Source organism: Clytia hemisphaerica, unplaced genomic scaffold (assembly GCF_902728285.1).
Source record: "Clytia hemisphaerica strain Z4C2 unplaced genomic scaffold, Clytia hemisphaerica genome assembly, whole genome shotgun sequence".
In the NCBI taxonomy this organism is placed as follows: domain Eukaryota; kingdom Metazoa; phylum Cnidaria; class Hydrozoa; order Leptothecata; family Clytiidae; genus Clytia; species Clytia hemisphaerica.
Window position 1 is genome coordinate 880,414 of NW_027104406.1, and position 24,343 is coordinate 904,756.

Here is a 24,343-nt window from a genome sequence, read left to right on the forward strand (position 1 = left end):
GAATATGCAGATGCATGAGTCCTATGAAAGAGACTAATACCCTAAAATGGGAGCCCCCAAGACAGTGCGAATCGTATTGGACAAAAGGTGTTTTTTAATTAATGTCCCAACCTTAAACTATAAACTATTATTAACCTTTGGTATGCCCAGGGTTTTAATTGGCGTCTAGTTGTAAAAAGGTTTAGTAAACTTTTGGGCACCTTGATTGAATGAAATTCATTAACAGAAGGATGATGAAATGAGATTGGTCTCATTTCTGTGATTAGCCCTGATACTGAACGTCAATACAACGTCCATACAAGATCCATCTTATGCTAGGTGAGCGTCGTAAAACTTCTGTCGTAGCATCGTTTTGCGCTGGCAGATAGTCTTATCACTTTTATTGAGGTCTTGCTTCTAAAATTTGACACCATATTGCATTTCACCAGTGATTTATTAGACTATATAATCTACAACTTTACATATCACGCATATTTAGTCACATCCTTTAAATACTGATAGCGTTTGGAACTTCTTCAGGGTCCAAATAAGGATAAGGGTCCTTCATATTCGCATTGCGTTCTTTGATCTCCTTACTGATCTCTGCTAAGCGGGCTCGAAACCTGTAAAAGATACACATATAATTTCATAAACGATCAATGTTTTTTTATAAGTGAATGATGAATATCGCATAGCCTACACAAGATCACTAAAATGGGAATATCTTAGGAGACAAATTTGAGAGAAGAAAGCAATCCCAGAGCGGAGTAGAATTGATCGAGGCGAGACCAAGATATGATCGACCGCTTGTTGTAAATTCTACCGCCATTATTTTCCCCGTAAACCACCCTGACGGCTGTAAACTCCGAACATTTTGAGGGTTTAGATTACGAAATTTCGTCAGACCGCGTCAAAGATTTGGGTGGCCTGAACCCCAGCCTTCGTTTTCGGGGATTGTCTTGTCCAAAAATATTTTCAGGCTTACGCCAAAGGGCCAAGGACATTTCTTACTTTTCAACAGCTTCTACAGCTTTTGGTTCATATTGATATTGGATCTCAAAATCACCGAGACCATTGGTACCTCGATCACTCAAAATCTTTGTCACCACCATGATGGAGAGAGTTGTATCCTTATTTGGAAGATAACTCAATACGTCACTCTCCGTTATCTCAGCCTGCAAAATTAAAAGTATCAGATAATTCGTTGGAGCAATTTCAATTGAAAAATAAACCCTGTCAGAAAACATAAGCAAAAAAGTCTTGGTGACGTCGCATTGCAATTCCAATGCGACGACTTTCCCAATTTCATTGACCACTCTCTGACGTGGATTTTGATCAGGTGATCGGAAACATGGACCTCGAAAGTCAAAACCAGACTTCCAGACTAGAGAGATATTCCATTGGAGGATGTCAACAGCCTATTGTCAAGTTGGAAATGTTGATTCATAAAAAATATTCCTTCAATTAAATCTTACCTTTGAGCTTGGCGCTTTTCCATTCAGAATGGCGGGATAATTGGGCGGAAAGGCGTATTCGTCATATTGGCAGAAGTTGGCAGCGGCGTGTGCAACACTACTCAGGTAGATAACGGAAGTGACTGTCTTGATTAAATCGTCCAGTTGTTCAAATTTGCCGTCACCGAAAACGCCCTAAAAAACAAAAATGTCAAATGAAAATCATAAGATTCTACTTTGAAATCAAGTGAGATATTTTCTTCCTATATAGTCTGTCATTTATACTCCAAAAACAAACCACTTTTGATTGGATTGGTCGAATCTCAAAATTATGATGTAATAGCCGAATCAACCAACTAATCCATATGAAATTTTTCATAAACGAGAAAAAGAAAAATGATAAATGAAGGACCGTTTTCTATCAGGCCTCTCAGAGTTTATAAAGCTAAAATATGCACGAACGAACGAACAAGAATGAAAATCTTAAAATAATTACCTTAATACCGACTCCAGTATCACAGTTTGTAAGACAAGCACCCCATTGTTGGATTTCAAAATCGTCCGTCAGTTTTTCGGTGGATTCTAAAGTGATATGAAATTTTATGAGATTCTACAATGAATATGCTTTTACTTTTGACAAGCTTTTAAGTTATGGATGGAGTGAGAAGTTTGGCCCACAAACCTACCTTCTATGACCTTTAAAGCAACCAGGAAATCTTTTGAACAAATAAATTTATGTAGTTCAGATTTGAACTTGATGAAAAATTCAAAAAACAATAATGCTTGGGTAAAAATATATCCTACTAAAATTTCAGTTCTTACCAAAATGTAACTGAGACTAAACGTTTTCGACATTATGACCGCTCGAAGTCAAGGCTAAAAAAGATAACACTGTACCTCCATAAATATTAGTCAAAACTTCTGAAACATAATCCCAAATAGCTTGATGTAGAGTCGACGCGTCTTTTCGATACATGTAGCCTGTCAACCGTTCATCATCGTCGACTTGACGTTTCTTCAACTCCGACGGTAACCAACCATCAGTATCCAAACGCCAATCTTTCCATCTGTGATAGATTGATGAAGAAATATTGGGATATTAAAAATGAATGAATTCATGATATTCACGATGTAACCTTTTATACGAAAACACTCAAAAAATACAGGGCGTTTGCCACTAATTTTATTGTTTAAGATGGCAAAAGCCCTCTGTTTTTCAGGTGTTTCCTTATAAAAGATAACAACGTGAATACCATGCATCGTGGGTTAAGGAGAGGTCATTTTTGATAGCTACGCCTACCCCCCCCTATTTTGAACTTACATTTTTGACTTGTTGACGTGTATTTTCGAAAACCCTCTGGATTTTTATTGCCATAGAGTCCTCTCTCAGATACGACTCTTTCGGCTCATGACTTATGGAATTATGAAATTCACATTTTCAAACACAAAAATTCCTTTTAACTTAAACTCGAATGAAAATTCACTCGAATGAAAATTCACTCGAACGTTTGAAACCTGAAAGTTAAATTAAAACATATCTTGTTCAAGTCAAGAAGATCAGGTTGAATACCGAGAATGCGCATGGAAATTTGGATCAGAAATAGGAACATTTTGACACCCTTGTTTCAGTGTCCTGGTGAGTATGTTTCAGTCAAGTAAGAAAATAAAGATTTGAAATTCTACAGCTCATATTATCAAATGGGGATTTTCATAATATTAGCCTCATTCCGAGAGGTGGATGAGAATCAATTGTAGTTTTTCCATTTTCCGAAATTTATGAAATTTAGGAGTTTTTCTCAGTGGGGACTGGGATTCTTCCAGTCGTTAGGAGGTTCCCACCAGAACTGTTTCATCAAATAATGATCGAATAAACATTGCTTAAGTTAGAGCAATGAACATGAAAAATACGTACTTTTTCTTCAATATTTGGAAGAGGCCAGATACACCCATTGTCATGGTGATATCAATCCAACCTTCAGGTGACAACAACTTCTGCACTGCCAAACTGATGAGAGGAACAAAAACAGTACTTAAGCTATGGCGTTCTCGAACCAAATGATTATCTATCCTCTAATATCCTAAATCTTTGGCAAGACACGACCTCAAACTGGATAGAAAACAGAGAATTATGGTTTAACTGACTAAGAAGATTAATTGCGTGTTCAGTAAGCAAAACTTTTTAGTGAGTTAAACCGTAGAGTTCGTTTTCCCCTTGAAATGATGGAATCTTATTGGTTGAAAAGTAGATCACATGACTTTCCGTGGCGAAGAATATGACATTCCAAAACTAAATTTTGTTTTTTCCTATCGTACCGACAGTTGTTGATAAAAATGTCAATAACATACCTGTTTATAGCGATCAGGTAGAGAAAATGGGGCCCCAAAAGTCGAAAAACTGGATGCGAGGGTGATAAACTTCGATGGATTGAAATACAGATTGATTCACATACCAAGTGAGTGAATCCTAAAAACAATCAAAAATTGAAGGAATTTTATTATGATACAATTACCCGGTAAAAGTAAAGAAAGAACCTTTCATTCGTTGAAAGGTTCCAAACAATAGGTTTTGAAAATACAGTTGACGCTCTCTAATTTGAAGTTCTACTTTTTGATACGCTCCATTATTCGATAATATTGAAAGTCAACGTCAACAAGAAACTCTCATAAACGACGCTCTACTATTCAATACGCTCCCTTATTCGATGAAAATCCAATTCATCTTGAAAATCGAATAAGAGAGCGTCAACTGTATCAATTATAAAACTCGGGCTTCTTTTCCTGATCTAATTAGGACAAATTTATTTTGTTAAAAATGCAGTCCTCTCAAGGTCAAGGGCCGATCCTCGACCCATGTGAATACTCTAGACTCTTTCTTAACTTCTTTTACTCGAATATTTCTATAAATCGAACTTTTTCCCAGACCCATCATCTACGGATTTTTTTCAGGATTTTCAAGGTTTTAAAGGTTCTTTTGGCAAAAAGTTTAGTACTTTTCAAGGTTTTTTGATACTCAGTTGATATGGCTCTCAGACAAGTTTTGTAAGATACTACCAGTAGGCATCGTGAAAAACAAGTATTCAAAGCCAAATAGATATAAGAAATAACTTTTACATCTTTTAGCCATATGAGCCAAACAGGGTGGGCAAAAAAGTTTTCAGGCAAAAAAATGTACCACTTGCAGAGCAGTCAGTACCATAGAAATTTCATTTCTCTTTTATTGGCTGTGCTAGAAACCTAGTCGTATATTTGATAGAAATAGTTTCTAGAGGGTTCAAGAACATCCACTCAGTAAAAAGACCCCTCATGTGGTAACCCCCATTAAAATACATTTGAAATATCAGATCTCCCTAGGAAATTTTATTGAAAATTTTTTTCAAAAAAAAGGAATGTATATAATTACAACTTGTACATAATTTTCTGTAGAACCCCCCTCCCTTAACTGTCAACCCCCTCTTAGGAAATTCAAACGTTTAAACCCCCTATATCTGGGTTTCATCAAAATCCAAGACCCTCCCTAAATGTAACGGGTATAAACTATGAAACTGTGAAACTATGATAGAATGTCTTCAAGGGATGTCATAAAAAGACAAAGACACTAATTTCTCTTCAAGAAGCACATTTTTGTCCCACCCTGTATGGCTCCAATACTACACGCTTTTTTTATAAGATAGTTTACTTTTGGCTGATGGTGAGCACTATTCTCATTTTTCTATTGTTTTAAACAATAGGCCTATTGTTCTAACTCTGAAATCTCACCCTGATATTCTTATAGAAGTTTTTCTCATAAAAAGAAGCGTGTATTATATTAAAACTAAAATAATAAGATTAGTATACGGTAATGAATGAGAAAAACCCAGTACACAATAATCAAAATTAATCTGAACCTATAAGAATTGCCAGAATAAACCGGTAGAACCAATGACAATCGATAGAAAGATGAAAAAACCTAGGTAATTGAAAGGCTAGTAGAAGGATGGAGATGCCTTACTTCTCCACTCTAGAGAAGAAACTAGACTCTAGCCACCTCCCTAATTAATAAAGAGTTATGATAAATAGGACGAATAGGAAGAAGTGCTTTTCAAGGTTTTTAACGATATTCAAGGTTCTCAAGGTTTTTCCCAGAAAGGTGATAATTTTCAAGGTTTTCAAGGTTGGGTCGTTCATTTTCAAGGTATTCAAGGTTTTCAAGGTCCCGTAGACACCCTGATCAAGGAAAAAATTACTTAAAATACTTTCCATAACTCGAATCTCTCTGTAATTCGAACAAATAAAATTCTCCGTTCGAGTTCGAATTAGCCAGAGTCACCTGTATTGCACAAAAAAATTATCGACTTAATTCAAAACATCTACAAATAAAGAAAGTAAGGCCCCTTTTAGGGTGTTGGATCGTTCTTCTTACCCAAATGTGTGCAAGTTTGATGTAAGCAGCATTCAGCATTGTTGAAAAACATTTTCGCCAACATCCATGTGTACTCAGGATCACTTGGTAAAAAGATCTGCAGTAAAAGAAGAAAAAATATAAACATGAAAATTGGTAGATGACCACCAGAACCGGACACTGTCTGACAGTATAGATGCAAAACTTATTTGAAGGGCGTGACCTCACTTGTCCTGCAATTTATACAAAAAAGCAGAACTTTTTTTCTTAAATCTGATGGTCGGGAATTATGACATAAAATGTCCAGTACGATAAAATGAGCTTTTTCAGAACGCGCATATGCGTCATTCGTGTCTGAATGTTCAAAATAAAATAAAATATTTAGCGTTTGGGTTATTTGACTAATCTACCCCTTAAGTTGGGAGGGTCATTTTTGAAGGAAAGTTATCTGGATTTTAGGCAAATTTTTCACCAACCCACTGTATTTTCGACTAAATCTACGAAACTCCCTTCTTTGATTTTTCCCGAAATGTTAAATATTGTTGAGCGAACCCCAAAACTCCTTAACGAGAAATATGGTCAACTTACGACCTTAACATGAGGGAATGGCTAAAAAGAATTCTGGAATAACCTGCACCTCAAGGGTGATTATAGTACTCATTTGAATAATAAACATAACCATTTATAAGCCAAATTTTGTTTATGGATTTGTGGCTTTCTTAAAGAGCTGAACATTGGCAAATTGTTGTCTCAGTTCTAAGAATCAGCTTACTTCAGTGGTCAGTTATAACGTCAATTAGACATGTATAATGAAACTATACTTGTGTGTAGATGGACATAACGATACTGCAAAGAAGCAAAAGTCGAAACTGGATGATATGGTTTTTTTTTTATTTCATTAGGCAGGTATTTATTATGGATATAATTGGTAATGATTCTTAATTGATTGATTGATTGATTGATTGATTATTTAAACTAAATTTGTTTACGAAATTTGGGTTGCGCATAACCACGAAATCGTTGACAGGTTTTCTGTTCAATGATAGACATAATCCTTAATCCAGGGTTTGAATACAGATCGGTAGAGATGGGACCATCACCCATGATTACCCAGTTTGCCTTTCATCGCCTTTTCTTTCATTGAAAGAAATGGTGTCACAAAGACAAAGTGACGTCATAGAGGAGTAAAAAGCCAACGGTATCATTTCAACTTTATCCTGTGATGATGACATAGGTTATGCTAACGTTTATGAAAACTTATATCCTTTGCATTTTTTATTGACACTTGGCTCTTTTTTGTTTACCTTTTGGTGAATCCAATTGCATCTAGTTGCCTAGAAACAAGGTATCTAGTTTAAACAAGAACTTGTCGAATTTTTTATTGAAGGAACACAAGTTTTAACTCTAGATCTATTTTTTGTTCGACTAAAATGAATTACTTGATTCACTGACCAATAATAAACTGATATATCACTTTCTCGTGCCATATGAGTTACCAGCTTGTTCAAAACCTTTTTAATTCTTCCTCTTATAAGGGAAATAAAGGGAGCTGTAAGGATAGACATATTTCTATATCATAAAATATTTATTTTATAAGAAATACACGGAAGTTTATCAAATGATTGACAGAAGCTAACAAAATAATCTTCAAAATTTTCTAATACGTACAATGACAAATAGATAAGATCAGTCGAGATATGAAAATCTTATGTCGTGATGTTGAAATAGATAATACAAGTTAAAGATTACTGACGAAAAATTATTTGTTGATAGTGATTTTTAATTCTTAAATGTTGCTGGTAGCGTAGTTACTCTTACAGTTTTCTGTAAAGCTTGAAGGGCTAGATTGAGTGCTTTAATCTTTTCCAAGTAAAAAAAAGTGAGTATTGCAAAAAGTATTGTTGTTTCTAATTGGTCAAGCGCTGAAATTCTGTTGTAATATCTCTAAGGCAATATGAAAGCGTTCTAGGCATCATGTTTTAGAGTCTGCAAGCCTGAAAATATTCCTAGAAATCTTTTGGTTTTTTGGAGCCTCGTGTTACTATATACTTTATTCTCATAAAACATACAGGATTCGGGCGCACCGAACAAAAAGTGTCGGGATCGAAATACCTTTTTAGTCATTCGTGCGTCATTTTGACACATTTTTTCGCGAAAATAAATAATTAAAACAACAAATCGAAAGTGAATTTGCCGAAATTCTCGTAATCAAAACAAATTCCGCTTTGAAGACAAAAGGAATGACGACAGGGAAAACAGGATAAAAAACTCCTAAGAATAGCAAGTGCTTTTAGTGATAAAAGCAATAAATTATCAAAGTACCTTAGACTCTTGAGAAATACGCTGCATCAGACAAATATAGCCTAGATTTTAAATGATATGTTATGGTTAAGTTAGTATGTTACTTTTTGGGGTTTTAGTAGATATATCCGTGTTTGAAATCTCGAGGATTTTAAGTTATACCATGGCCCCCAGCAAACCGTTTCCGGAAGTTCTTATAAAAAGATTTTTCTAGTTGGCAAGACGAACAGACATATCACGTCATATCGTCAAAATTAACGTATTATAATTAATTTGTCACAAAGAATAACTTGATTTGTTTTTTTTTCTTCTCTAATTTCCCAATAGAAAAGATTGTCTTTAATTACAATCTATGCAGTGAAGATCATATGGCATATGTCATTTTTGTTTTTTTTCAGAAAGAAAGTATTTTCAGAGATTTCATAAATTAAAATTGGTTTTTGTGTTTGGAGGACAAAACTTGAAAATATGATACAATTCCATGATTATAAAGTTGTGTTTACATATTGTGTGGTTTTGGTTAATTTGATTGGTCGAAATTTAGGTAAGCTATTGGTTATAGTAATGCTGCTTCGAGTTACTGCTATTTTTTAGGTCCAAAGATCAGAAAAATGAAGTCTAAATTGATAATTCGATCATCTGAGTCTCTCGATTACATCGTCGGTATCCACAACCTAATGCCAAGTAATATACTTAGTAAAGACGAAAAATCCAACTAGCACTATAAACGGATAGCTGGGTACTGAGTACAAATTATCTGATTTGTAAACTTTATGCGCGTTTTGCTCAGATAAAATGGAGTTTTTATAAGATACTTTAATAATTGGTCATTTGAAGTAATAAAAATGGCGCGTTGTTTAGAAAAAGTAACAAAATTGTTTTATTACTGGTTAACGACCAACCAAATCAAATAAGAGCTTGTAAAACCTCCATCTCGTCCCATTAAGATGGGTGGGAATGGAAAATATGTCGATAAGGAATCTTTAAAAAAAACTTTAGTGAGTAAAGCTCATTATTTGCATAATATTGGGGTTCATTCGAACTATTTTATATCTTTTTTCACCTTCATTTTATAGCCTGTGATGTCAAAGTACCCAAACCTAGCCTGGTCATATTGGAAGGAAAACAGGCTACCTTAGAATGGGATATCCATCGCCCTTGGAATTATATCTTGAATAAAGTCTCATGTTACAAAAAAGTTAAAGGCAAACAAACTATTCTAGTGGTCAAAAAGAGTGGAACAGCTTTCATTAAGACTCGGAAAGCACCAGACAGAATGGCAACAGAGAAATACGGAGACCGATATTTGATTGTGATACATAATGTCACCAAAGAAGATGAAGCGACTTACAATTGTCGAGTTCAATGTATCTCTGGAAGACAGTTCTATTATAGTAAGGATGTACAACTGGCTGTAGGTAAGGATAATTTGGCTTAAAACACAAGAATAAATTTTAAGAACAATTTCACACTCAGATTTCAGAAAATACTGATTTTCTTTGGGCCCTTTTCAGCCTTTAACAAGTGAATATTTTACTAGAGCATTGGTAATGTTTAAGTCAACAAGCTAGATGCTGAATGGACCTACCTGATGATGAAAGTTGGATAGCAATGCGAGGAGAAAAAAATCAGTCAAAAAGTATAGCGTTTAGCGAAAATGCATAACGCAATAAATTCATCATTGATTGTTGATGGGGGGAGAGGGAAGGGTTGTAGGGGAAAAATAAATAGAAAGTTCTGGTCGCAAAAATCAGTTTTATTGACAATTGAATCATGCTTGATGTTGTTATCAATAATGTTTTTGAGTGAAATACAAGAAAAAAAATCTAATGAAAATCTGCAAAAACGGCGATTTCCGGCATTTTCAACCAAAAAAAAATTTTCTCAAAAATCAAAAAAACTCAGCCATGTTTTAAGCATTGTAGTGAGGTCAGGTAGCACATAAAAACGTAAGAATACTTCAGATGGTGATTAAAGCATGAAATTTGGATCATATGATCCTTAGAGGGTCTAAAACTTAATTTTAAACAGTAACACCAAATTTTGCCACCTGGCCACCTGCCAGATGACGTCATCAGGTGGCTGGGCAAAAAATTATTTTTTTGAAGATATTCAAAATCTGATGGTTCCAGCAGAAAGAGCATGAAATGCTGATAAAAATTGAGGTATAAAACATGCCTTGAAAATCTTCCTATCAAAAGTTATGGAGGTTGAAAGTTTTTTGATGACGTCATCATAAGCCTTTCCAGGCAAAACTTAAAAACCTCGTAATTTTGGTACAAATTGACCAAATTTCATGTTTTATACATGAATTCATATCAAAATTCATTGCTTTTTCCGATTCCGATGTTCAAATTGAATTAAAAGCTTTAAATCCTACAGAATACTAAAACTTAGATTTTGAGCTTTACAAGGCAAATCAACGCAGCGTTCTCCCTTCAGGAGCACAGTGTACAACCAACTAATTTTTTTGGATGTTTTAAGCCTTCCTATGTTGTTTAGACCCAAGCATCAGATGGAACTTAAAATTTTGACATGGAGTCATGTTTAAAACACTAAATTTGGTCAACTAGTTCCGTTATTACGGGATTTTAGGTTTTGCCTGGAAAGGCTTATGATGACGTCATCACAAAACTTTAAACCTTCATAACTTTTGATAGGAAGATTTTGAAGGCATGTTTTATACCTCGATTTTCATCAGCATTTCATGCTCTTTCCGCTGATACCATCAGATTTTAAATATTTTCAAAAAAATAAATTTTTGCTAAGCCACCTGATGACGTCATCTGGCAGGTGGCCAGGTGGCAAAGTTTGGTGTTACTGTTCAAAATTAAGTTTTAGACCCTCTAAGGATCATCTGTGCCAAATTTCATGCTTTAATCACCATCTGAAGTATTTTTGTGCTAACAGACCTCACTATTGGGAATACGCATTTTTCTGCAAAAAATCAGAAAAAACTTTTGATGAAAATTCGAGAAAATGTAAAAAATCCGGAAAAAAATATTTTTCGAAAATCGGGCTCCGTCACAATTTAGGTATTGACATTTTGCATCAATGTGCAAAATTTCATGAAAAAATATAAAGTACAGCTCAAGAAATTCAAGAAATACCGTTTTTCCGGCGAAAATCGGCTGTTCCGGCGATTTTTAGAAAGTTCCGGCTTCAAAAATCAATTTTATTGAAAATTGAAACATGCTTGATGGTGGGCATTGCTATTGATAATCTTTTTGAATGAAAAAACAACCAATTATATGGAAAAGTCCAATGAAAATCCAGAAAAACGGCGATTTCCGGCATATTTCCGGCATTTTCGGCCGGAAAAAATTTTTTCTCAAAAATCGGACTAGACCATGTTTTGGGCATTGTTAATACGCATCTTTGAGCAAAAAATCAGAAAAAACTAATGATGAAATCTCGAGAAAATGCCGAAAAACCAGTTTTTCCGGCATATTTCCGCCATTTTCTGCCGGAAAATTTTTTTTTTCGAAAATCGGGCTCCGTCACATTTTGGGCATTGCCATTTTGCATCATTGTGCAAAAAAATAGAAAAAACTAATGAGCCGATCCCGAGAAAAGCTGGCAACAGACGAACGAACGAACGGACGAACGAACGGACAAGGGTTAATTTAAAGGACTACCTTAGGTAGGTCCAAAAAGGTTCAGAAACGTAAGAATGAAAGTACGATAGGAAAAGCTCCTTGTCAATGATCCTTTGGTTATTTCAGAGTTACAATTCTTTCCCTTGGCTACAAAATATTGCAAACTAAACATGCAATATTTCGAGAAACTTTTAATCTTAGATTAGGATTAGTGGTAATGCCAATAAAACAACTTAAATGAAATTTCCAATTTTGTAACACGAGTCTATACAGGTCTGACCTCATATTTGTCATTCTAATTCCAAAATGACTTATTGTACACGTTTTTTTATATAAGAACATCCAAAACTTTTGAAGCCTAAAAATGTTCTTAAAAATGTTCTTACTTTCACCATTTTGTGACCATTTTTACCCATTTTCCTAAGAAAACGGGTGTTTGAGAGCCCATGAAGCCTTAAAATGTTCTTTGGCCATCGAAGCCTTATGTTCTTATATAGTTTGTTCTTATAAAAACAACGTGTATCAGCCTGTTAAAGATTGGTTCCTTCTGAGAAATGTAATATATTCCTGAGATGGATGGGGGCAGTATAAAATGGATAAGACACTCACAGTGTATTTTTCACAGACAATTGATTTTTCGAAATAGTTTTAGATCTAGTTATCTCGAATAGTTTCGCAAGAAATTCGGGATCTATTCCCAAAGGTCACACTTTTGAAACTTCAAAATATGAACGAGTGAAATTCATCCGGAATATCACGGATAAAATTTCTGGTTAATCACATGCAAGATTATACAGCCTACAGCCTTATTCATTTTTTCTTCTACTTCTTTTTCACTTTAGAGTCAAACAACAAGACAAGCACAGACAATGGAAAACACCCCGATAACAAAGACAACAATACAAAAGGCAACGGAGGAGACAATAACGAAACGAATACACTATTGATTGTGATTGGCATCATTAGTGTTCTATTGTTCATTGTAACGACTGTTGCTATTGTTTTGTGTATCATTAGGAGTAAGTAAGCTATTTTAAACACCCCAATTAGCCTTAAAAGTTTTTTTGACCCCCTGAAGTTAACAACTCTTAAATATTCACTGATTACTCCCTAAACAGATTTTAAAACCATTGTGAGTAATGAATGCCATGGGCGTTTCGTGAATAGACGCAATTACTGGCTTAAAAATATATTCAAAATACAATTTTTGCATTATTGTATTTTCCAGAGATTTAACCTCGAACCCAGTACAGTTAATATCACGACTTTACGAGAAAGTTCTTTTGAATTTATTATAGGAAACAAAAAGAGGAGGGAAAGAAACGGTGAAACACAATCACTAAGAAAAAGTAAGTCGATGTACAATTTTCATTGTTTGCTTGACTTCTCTTGTTGTTTATACACTGTCTCACAACCCCGTTGGAGCTTCTTCCCACAGTGGGGATGAAAATCTCAATCAAAATCAAGATGAAATTCTATTGTTCTCAGGTCAAGAATTCCAGTGGGTAGGGGGTCATACCAGGCTTGTGACACAGTGGTCTTTATATGCGGTTATATGATATTTTCTATAAACACTTTTTCACATGAAAAATCTTATACTGTCAATAAAATTCTCGTGTATGTATGTATATGTATGTATTATAAGGAAGATAACGTTGCCAAAGAGTGTCCAATCCAATGAAATTTCCTTAAATATACAAAATTTATTCTTCTCCATTCCAGACACGCATTCCGAAGAGCAACAGTATGCTGATCTATCAGATTATCAACCTAATACTTACGACCAGTTACGCCCACCACCCGCCCAATACGAAACACCTGTAGACGATACTTATACTTCTTTACAACAGACTGATAAAAATATTTACGAGAGACCGATGGAGATAAGTAATGGAATTTATGAATATGTGGAGCCGAATAATGTGTTACCGCCAAGGTTTAAGAAATGAGCGATAATTTACGCCCACGTTGTTTCAACTTCCAGTTGACGTTTTGTGGGTTTTAAGAATGTTAGATAGAGCAGAGGTTGTTTTAACGTACTGTGTCAGCTGGACATTGATCAATGAGATATCTCAATAACATTATTTTGACGTTCATTCAACGTTATATAGTCGTTGTTTTGACGCGTTTCATATCAGTCGATGGATTTTAAGCTACCTGACGTTTTTGGTTTTATGGATCACGATATGATACGAATCAATAATAATCAAACATGCAGCTATATTATTTTCTCGAACAGAAATGAAAATGTATTCACTCATTTGTAGGTAGTGAAGGATTTATTCTGGTAAAAAGGAAATGGAAATATAGCTTCAGGCTCGTTCTTCAAAGTCATAAGACGGACGCTAAAATAATGTGAAAAAGAATCATGAAAAATACAACGGCGAATCAGATGGATTATAATGACTTGATCGATTTGATATGCGAAATTTCTATTTTCGAGTTTTATATTGTTGTCGTAAGTTGTCAATGGCTGTTGACGATTTTCATGGTGGTCAAACGCGATATCACACTGGGTAATGATCGTTTTGTAATTGTTTCTGGAAATTCTATTGTGGTTTTTAACTTTAAATTTATTCATGAAATATTACAGAGGATCTTTTTAGAATACCTTTTTATTCTATTGTACATAATTATACAGTAAGTTATAGTAGATAATTATAATATTGACATTGATTTAATTAATTAGAAATCAAGAGAAACGAGATATAAAGTGACATTTCTATATGCCACTTTGATCCGGTATGCCGGGATCGAAGGCACATAATTTCATCCAAATTAGGTAATCGAAAACATTCGTTTAAACTAGGAAGTTGAGCAAGGTGTAGTATAATATTTTTTCTAGTTTCATTTTCGAAGTGTCAAAGCATTTGTTTGTGCTTTCGTTTATGTAATGAAAGGACATGGAAATTTTTCTTTTGCTGAAGTCGACTGTTTTCTGAAGCATTGACATTGATATGACGAATAATTTTTGACATAAGGTTTTAACAAAAGATTACATATATCCTGAAGTGTCAGACGATACCATCCTGTTTGAAGTTAAATTACAACTAGCAACTTTGGACAATTCTCACTGGCTAATTCCTAATAACTGCATAATTTCAAAACTTTCACAGCTCTGTTCAAAACGTAGAATGTGTTTCTTGCTTTGGTCAACTCCAGAAAAGTATTAGCATATATTCTCATCTGTAACACACCCCTGTGTCAATGACCCGCTTGGACCCCAGCCATACTGGAAAGTTTGGCAAAAAGGATTTCAGGCCCACTGGGAAATTGACTCTAATTTTCTTCCCCATTCGAAATTCAATGTTCAAAAATCGCACTCCAAAACTATCCCCACTGAATTTTAGCCTTGGAACAATATATTTTCTATCCTCATTCGGATTTCAATAGAAATTTTTATTCCCACTGTGGGGATGAGAGACAGGGGTGTTCTAATAGCCCATGCTGATTTTTTATTACAAGAATCCCTAAAAATCTTTCTAGAGTTCCAGTATAATCTTCGACCGCAGTCGGAGGCGACCCAAAAGCTGCTCTTTCAACGAATATCTACCCGAAGGTAAAGGAAGGCGCCAATCTCTCTCCGTGGATTGCTCCATTTACCAGGCTTGATCCTTCTCTTAATTGCTGAGCATCAAGCATAAAGACATCGAGTACCTATTAAATGATCCTTAAACTACCCCACCTTCTAATACACAAGAATGCCGCTAAGATACAATGTCGCCAGAAAGAAACCGAAAAATTATTTTTTGCCCTTTGAAAAGCTTCTGGAAGAATAGTTCCATTAAAGGCTTCTAATTTCACATAATTTCAATTTCAATTTTTGTTAGTGTCGTCTGATAAGACTACATAATGGAAGTGATTTTTTTTCTTTTAACCGATAGCGTATAAAAGCTTTATTAAGCGTACGCGCTGAAGTTTATTCCTTTTTATACTTACAGGGTTATTCTCAGCGGGTTCTTGGAAAAGTTGAATGGCGATCGGTAATAATGTTCCGTCTGGTTTGTCGTAAAACAATGCCATGGCTGGACAAATCTAAAAGAAAGTTCCATGATAAAATAGCCACATATACTTGCGCATCTGAAATTCCATTAGCCAACCACGCTAATAATATCTAAAGGAGTGGGTCAATTTCCCATCAAATTGGGATGGTAGTAAACTTTCAATGCGCCGAAACCCCCAGTTTGGTTAAACTGTCATTGCGCATACACAATGAAAAGATTGTGATTGGATCTCAAATTCCCCCAAAACAAGGTCATACCATGTTCCATACCTCCTGCATTAAAACCCTTGACACGTTCAGACAAAATTCCTTAAAAAAATCTTCGAGGTCTTAAAAATCTATCCGACCTTCGGTGCTTTAGAGTTCTGTATGAAAATTTCCACATTTAATGCAAGGAAAGATAATAACGGGCTTACGTACCGTGCGACAATCTTTACAAATAATATCATTCAAGACGTCCAGATTGATGATGTAAATACGACGGTCTTTAAGCGCTTCTTCTAAGGATGTCTCTTCTAACAGAGGGTCCGCCATTTCACCGGTGACTGGAAAACTGAAAATTGAATCAAAGGAAAAATTAGTATTTCAACTGCAGTCAAAGCCCTTAGTACCTTAGTACTCACCAAACAAATTTTTTATTTGTTCACTGTGCAATAAAAAGGCTAGTGGTCGTTAACAGGTTAAAACACAAGTAGATGATCTTCGAAGGTTTCCTTTTCGCTAGATAGCCGAAGGTCTTGCGGATTTTTGACCTCATCTGGGTTACTATCGCGTCTCGTGCCATAGTTGATTCTGAATTTTCAGCATTAAAAGCAGTATGCCCTTGGCCCTTGGTAACATCAGACTTAGGGTAAATCAGTTTACGACAATCATTGCTAAGAAGCAAATATGTGAAAGTTGGCTAAAAAACCACAAAACAAAGCTAGAAATCAGGTTGGCTAAAATATTGAGGATTTCTACATGAGGGAGAATTAAAAATACGAAATTTGCAATAACTACCATAAACATTCAATGGAAAATACGCTACTAACAAAGGGAAAGACACCCCTGTGTCACAGACCAACTGGGACCCCAGTTTGGCAAAAATTTCGTCCCTAGTAGGAAAATATTCTAGAATTGCAGCCTCATTGGGAAATTAACTTTTATTTCATCCCATGCGATATTCAATGTTTAAAAATTGCACTTCAAAACCACCCCCATTGAATTTATTAACCTTGGAACAATAGAATTTCTATCCCCATTGGAATTTCAATGGGAATTTTTATCCCCATTGAGAAAAAAGTTCCATCGGGGCTGTGAGACAGGGTTGTAAAAGAGAAATCTTACTTTTTAGGGATTTCTGTGCACAATTCCAACATTGTAGCATTACAACCTCGCATTCTTTGCTGTCCGAACTTTTCGTCCGATTTCCAATTGTAATAACCCTGGAATTGGTAGAGAAAACATAAATATTAACAGATCCAGAGGGGATAAAAGCTATATCTGTCCCGAATCTAGTCCGTGATCTCCATTTCTAAATAGAATTAGAAATAGAATTGACTTTAAATTCAAACTCGAAAGGGATTTCGAATCTGATCGATTTACAGAAGTATTCTATTTTCTGGAGTATTTTTTATCCTTGACATGAACTGAGAATTAATAGTTTATAAAAAGATTCGAATGGTAATATTCTTCCAACATACGAATTGACAAAAGCCAAATGAAAAACACTTGAAAACATATTGCTAAACGAAACGGTGACGAAAATGGATTTTACAAAGCAAATTAGCACTTATTTTCATGAAATTTTAGTGAATTGTGCAGAATTTTAAGACGAAAAAGCCTCTTTGTATACTTCGCTGAGACAGAAATCCATCTGGGACAGAGGAAACTTTTAAAATTGTATAAACGGTTAAAAAATTTGGAAATTTTCATTTCACTTACATATGGTATTCCAAATGAACCTTTGTAAACATCGACCAGAGCATCCAAGTTCTCCCATTTTGAAGATGTTCGAAGTTTCAAGAATTTCTTTTGCGCGAGTAGACGCATCTTTTTACCAACAATATCCCACTAAAGAAAGCAAAGGTTGAATGACTTGGCCAATAGGCTTAGCAAATCATAATTGTAGATATTCTTTTTTAACTTACGGCTAAAATCTTCATGATGTACCGAGACTTTTCAAGACTTTACCCCGATTCGAACCTACATGTTTCACGACAACTGATGATTTTTCGAAATTCTAGATTATTCATAGAGTCACAATGTAGAGTATATACTGGTGAACAGACCTCACGAGTTAGGCTAACTGTTATTTATTTATTAAAGGATTGAGGTTCAAGGCACGCCGTGGGCCTATCGCTTGTTGTTACAATTTTCTTTCAGTAAAGTTTTGTTCTGGGGCTTCCCCTGACTTTAAATTAAATGTCAGAAACAATCTTTCATTTGAGCATTGAGCTCATGTGCTCTTTTGCACAATTCTTTGATTGTCAATCGTTCAATAATTGTGAGGTCTTCTGTTGCTCGATAGGATGAAGGAGGGCCTTTGTATGTTGTGATGGCTCTCAAGACTTTGTTTTTGTCGTCTTCATTTTCGAATACTACCTTGATTGGTCGATAATTCCTTTTCTCCTCTCTTTCTTCCGTGAATACTCCAATCCTCTGTGTGTTTGTAATTTTTATATCCTTGATATGGTCGCCATTCCACCAAGAAGACCTCACACACAAGTGCACCACAGGGAATGTGCACAGCCGTCTGGTTTGTGCGCTTACCCGCACAATTTTTCATGGGCTATTTGCAAGGTCGGTGCATCATGAAGATTTGGCCATAAGTTTTTTTAATGATACAGAAAAGAGGCGCGCCTCAATGCTGGACAAAGTAGAACGAATTTTTCCTCAAGTTGTTCTTTCTTTTTGTTGTGTAGGAGAGACATTAAATGATATCCTTTAACATATCGAGGAAAATTTACACAGATAAGACACCGTAGAAGTAGTACGTACTAGTAGATACGGTAGAATCTATATTTCAAAAGCGCATGGTATAGTGGCTATCAACCTTCGTGTTGCACAGGCGACTGAGTTTCAATCTTACTCTTGATGTTTTATAACGGCTAGTAAGGAACATGACTTTATGTTGGAGATAAAAACAGTTAAATGGAGCTAGTGTCGATATTCCACTTCGTTTAAAATTTCCGAACAGAAAATATCTTTCGTAAGGAAAAAATAGTCAAGAATTATAAATTTTGGGTCCCCAAAATAATCATAGCTTGTCTCACCTTATAATCATTACTGAAACTTTCTTCTCTTGGCAGAACATCAATCTAAATGAAAAAAAAATGGGTCAATCGAAAGGTCTGCTTCTAATCGTTCCAAACTCGAAAAGAAATCTCGCGATAACTTTTGAACAGTTCCCCACCCAACTAAAAGACATAATATCAAGTTTATGTATCTGCGTTTTTCAGCGACGGAGACGGTACAAGGTTTTAATTTGACTAGATCCTGACTAACTGAGAACAACGGTAAACCAGTTCTTTTACCGACTTCGATTTTGCGGGTCAGAACTGAGGGTTTTCCAAATCACTTCAGTCACCGTCCTCAAAAGTACAAATACATAAACTCGCTGAAGGTATCCAGAAAGATATTACGGTAATCTAAATTTCCAGTTTTCATTGGAAACTTTCACAAGCGATAACTCAGTGTTTTAGAAAAAATGATTAATTGATTAAAATGATGAACGTCTAATTAACAGACCTGTTTAGGGGCTTCACCGCAATCTCCTTTCAATCCATAACGTTCTCTTTTCTCTTCAAGTTCTTTAAATCTTTGGTCTGGGTTTTTATCATCTTGAGGTAACAACGAATCATAGATGGTAAATGTGTAAGTCCGATTCGGTTCAATCCATCGGTTTATCGGGAACGGATATTCATACTCAACTTTTTGTCTTAAAGATCCTGTACTTTGGTTCGTCTCTTTCATGTGATTTCCGTCAATGTCTTTAAACTGTTCTGTAGAATTCACACTCACATTACCATTCTGGTCTGTAGAGTTATCACTTTTACCAACTGTGTATTGTCTTACTTTAATATATTCCACAAACCAATCATCATTAACGCCCGATGAATCACGCCATAATAATATACTTTTGACACGCCCTAAATTTGGCACGTTCCGGATTTTAAAAGTGTCTATATTCCCTTGTTCAAAATCGTTCCGCCAATTACAATCTAACAGAACGTTCCGCGATTTATCTTCATCCTCATCGACGATGACAGTATATACGTTGGAGTCTGTCCCAGCCCCCTTGACATCTCCAGTTTTACAAATTAGTTCAAAATCAACGTTACGTCTTGACAATGCTACACCCATTGGTTTTCTCTTTTTACAAATTCTGTTTTAAATAATTTTCAAAATGATTGTTTTGTCGGATATTTTTTCTATAACAGATAGAAAATGAATTGAAATTTTATTGGCATGGCAACTGAAAGACCTTTTCTTTTTTGACCCACCCTAAAACCACAAGGGTGCAAACGCCACGATAGCCTATCCCTAGCCTACCACGCGATTTTATTATCACCTTGTATCACGTGCCTCGATTGGTGCCCCTATTTATGTTACAACTAAACGAAAACTGTCCGTTTAATGAATACAGTTGACGCTCTATAATTCAACATTCTAATATTCGCTGCGCTCCGTTATTCGATAATATTGAAAGTCACCGTCAACAAGAAACTCTCTTAAACGATGCTCTATTATTCGATATGCTCCCTTATTCGATGAAAATCCGATTCTCCATGAAGATCGAACTAGAGAGCGTCAACTGTAACTCCAAATTGCCAACAAAGGAACAATGAAATTAAACACAACTTTAGAGTGATTCTAAACGATCCACTAGAATAAAATGACACACTAGGACTCAGAATGGATCTTAAAAAAAACGTGCTATAAATACAATAATACGCAGTATATGTGCTGATTCATGATATTCATGACGTAATGTTTTCTACGAAAAGACCCCGGTTTTTGCCAGTAGTGGCAAATTTTATACAACTTTTTTCTATTTTAATTTTGCCACTACTGAGATATTTCGGTAGAAAACATTACGTCATGAATATCATGAATTGCTAATTTGATAGGATAACGTGAGTTTGTATAAAATAGATTATACTATTGCCCTTCACCTTCCCTATCGCATCCCTTCCCTTACCCTTAGAATCAGTCGTGTTGCATATTAGACTAACCAGGATCATACGATATTCTTTTAACAAGTATATAAAAAGTACAGAAAAAATTTCTTTGAATTATTGCACAACATAAGACACCAACTCATACAAATAGTAAGTAAAAGAAAAGTCTCAGATTACCCATTTCGCGTGGTATATCTTTTGAATTCCCCTTACGCGGGAGAAGACGCTAAAAAGGTTACTCAAGGTCTTAGAACATCTTGCTAAAAAAAGGAGGATGTTGATTGTCAGCGGGTCGTTTTGACATGAAAAACTAGAATTCTTCTCTCAATTTAAAAACTTATATTTCTTTAAAAAATGATGCGAGTTCGAGTGGAACAGACGGTAATGTTTTCGGTTATACACGCATTTTACTGACATTATTGATATGATTCTCCTCCCACATTCACTTAAAAACTTACTGAGGATAAGCAATTTCTTTAAAAAGGTAGCTTCGTTTTTTATAAGTTTCCCATTTCCGCACTAAGATTCCTTTGCCACTTTACTAGCAGAAAAAGACCAGGACTTCGGGTAGTTGAAAAATGAGAAACAAACCCTTTCCAATCTCATGCCGGTTATCCCGGGAAAAATAGCGGAAAGATTCCGGAAAAGTGACAAGAATCTTATAAAAAACGACGGTGTTTTCGAGAAAATGATAAACGAATTTACTCTTAACATTTTGGTTCCCTTTTCTGTGGTTCAATACTTACTAAAGTAAAAGATTTATCTTAAAACCACGGAGCTACTAAAACCTGCCACATTTCTCGATGACAGCCATTTTTTCAAATTAGAATTAAGGCCATTTCATGCTCGAAATAAATCATGGGTAATCAGGACTGATTGCACTTATATAAAGGTTTCCCGTAGGTTAAACGCAAAATACATCCAAAGGTTTAGGTCAAAAGAAAGCCGTTATCAGTGTGTTGTGCGTTTGCAGTGTCCTGATTAACCCATGCTCCCTTTCGACTAAGAACACCACCTACATCATAACACCACATCCAAAATAACAAGATGTCGATTAGTTTTGCCTAAAATGTAAAATTTTCAACCAAATAATATCAAAAGTTTCATTTGTAGCCAGTAAACACTCTAAACCATAGCAACGAGCAAGTTCGAATCCAAGCAAAATACGTAAAAGGTGAAAATAAAATCTTCCAGAAATTTAAATTATTCCAACAAAATGTTTTTATGTAACTTAGGGAAAGTAAATTTTCGAGACAGTGAAATATTTCGATAAACTGCTAATAAAGAGACGATTACCACTTGCTAGGCTAAAAGCTATTCCGAACAGAAATTAAAAAGAAATGATAGGTTCATCAAATATAATTTTTGACAAATCACAGCCTTTTTATGAATAATAATCCCTATAAGAATATGATAGAATAAGAAATAAATTTTGAGCCATCATTAATCTAATGAATTCTGAAACATTGCGAAGTTTAGTTCAAACACACACTACACATTAATGAAAAAAGAAGTACAAAAGTTAAGAAATTCTATTAACCGTAGAATAAGAATGCTAAATTTTCAAGGTTTAAGATACATCCTTTAGAAATACAAAACTCAAATTCTTACAAAATTTGAAAAATCACATCTATATATAAGATACAAATTAACTTTTTTTTTATCTTCCCCCAATTTTCTTTGTGAAATAGAAACTTTTTATCTACATCAAAATAAAACTTATGCAAGTCCCTTTAATAAAGCATTACATTTTGTTTACAAACGGTTACCTTAGCAACGCAGTGGGGGATTTGTAGTTATGTAAAATAGACAGTCAAAAACATTTTATTACACTTGAAAGAGGTATCTCTTTGATGAGTTTCGATTATTCATAAAAAAGTAATAAATTTCAAATATTATTTGACCAATACCAGTAACTGTAATAACATTTTCATCCAATAAAATGATTCTTATATTTCAAAGAAGAATTCAAGATACAGGATTTTTTCATAAGAACATTAACAATTTTAGTAGCCTTCGGATGTTCTTAACTTTTTTGGTTTCAAGCCTAAAAATGTTCTAAAATGTTCTTATTTTCACCATTTTGTGACCATTTTTACCCATTTTCCCTAAGAAAACGGGTGTTTTTGAGTCAACAAAGCCTTAAAATGTTCTTAGCTTGTCCTTAAAAACATTTTGGCCATCGAAGCCTTATGTTCTTATATAGTTTGTTCTTATAAAAGAAACGTGTATATCAATTAGTCTAACAGTAATTTGAGCTTGGCTCAAAGGAACACAAAATGACGAATGTGAAACAAAGACTCACTTTATCATCAACATGAATATTAGTTAATAATCTTTTAATTTGTTTTTCTATAAGAGAAATCTCATATCAATTTTACAGGCCAAATACTCCCTTTTTTTTAAAAGAACCAGTAGATTTTTGTTAAGACTAGCATGACCTTTGGTATTGCACTTTGAACCTTATTTTTAAGCTAAAAGGTACATTTTAAGGTATTTTTTAAAACTTTTTATGCTATTTTTACTTGTTTTATGGTTTTACCCTTAATTTGCTTTTTAAAGATTTTAGACTCAGGCTTGTTCTTAAATTGTATTTTTTTTTCTTATTAAAAAAGAAGTGTGGGTTAGAAAGTGGTTTTTAGAGATTAGTGATATAACTTTTGAAATTATATTTCCAAAAAGAAGCATTTTTAAATGAAGAAACATCTCATTACCGAAACTAAATCCTAAAAATCTAAATAAAACTTTATGTAAAGAACCAAATTCAATTTCAATTTAAAATCTAAACTTTTTTTTATAAGAGCAAGTAAAATGTTGGCTGAAGCTTGATAATACGAACTCCCAAAAAGCTTTATAAAATAGGGTTAAACTAACTTTGACTAAGTTATCTTTATTCACAATTCACTCATAGTTCTCAGTTCAAAGGGATCTTATTTTTATTGAAAAATTGTGTCCTTAAAAAATATATAATACCAGTAGAAAATTAGCTTTAATTAAGTTCTGAAAGTTCAAATACTAAAATGGATCGATGTAAGCCATCCATTTGGTTGTTGCTTACAATCAAAGAAGGCATCGAGTCTTTTTATTATTTTTGTAGGATAAAAAACGATCATGTATAAGTTACTTTTTCTTACTTTTCTTTCCACCAAAAATGGTATATGTAAATCACTCCTGTGTAACAGACCTGGTGAGACTCCCTACCCACTGAGTAATTTAGCTAAAACTTTGTCTCCGGTGGGAAAAACACCCTACAGTATAATTGTAACTTTAATAACATATTTCATGATGATGTACCTTTTAGAAAATATGATAGAAATCTTAGTTTTCTTTTTGAATATTTATAATTTGATGAAACAAAAAAACAAAACAAAATACCAAGTGCTTGATAAAATAAAATACAAACATATACTAAACAGTCGTTTGCATATTTCTTCATTTCTTCATAGATTATGCAGCATTTAAAATAC

General features: G+C 34.5%; 2 protein-coding genes across 2 annotated transcripts; one reads left to right on the forward strand and one right to left on the reverse strand.

Annotated features, from left to right (window-relative positions):
• Positions 1-388: 388 nt before the first annotated feature.
• Positions 389-20,127, reverse strand: LOC136820020 (allene oxide synthase-lipoxygenase protein-like). Its single transcript, XM_067076258.1, has 14 exons — positions 19,444-20,127; positions 18,969-19,013; positions 17,638-17,766; positions 17,041-17,138; positions 16,135-16,267; positions 15,651-15,746; positions 5,833-5,929; positions 3,780-3,897; positions 3,346-3,438; positions 2,331-2,500; positions 1,930-2,015; positions 1,455-1,628; positions 991-1,154; positions 389-602 (listed from the first exon to the last, which is right to left on the reverse strand). The coding sequence occupies exons 1-14, from the start codon at positions 20,056-20,058 to the stop codon at positions 488-490; spliced, it is 2,133 nt and encodes a 710-aa protein (XP_066932359.1). The 5' UTR covers positions 20,059-20,127; the 3' UTR covers positions 389-487.
• LOC136820039 (uncharacterized) lies at positions 8,454-14,454 on the forward strand. Its single transcript, XM_067076273.1, has 5 exons — positions 8,454-8,656; positions 9,189-9,530; positions 12,554-12,730; positions 13,010-13,060; positions 13,434-14,454. The coding sequence occupies exons 1-5, from the start codon at positions 8,581-8,583 to the stop codon at positions 13,658-13,660; spliced, it is 873 nt and encodes a 290-aa protein (XP_066932374.1). The 5' UTR covers positions 8,454-8,580; the 3' UTR covers positions 13,661-14,454.
• Positions 20,128-24,343: the final 4,216 nt, after the last annotated feature.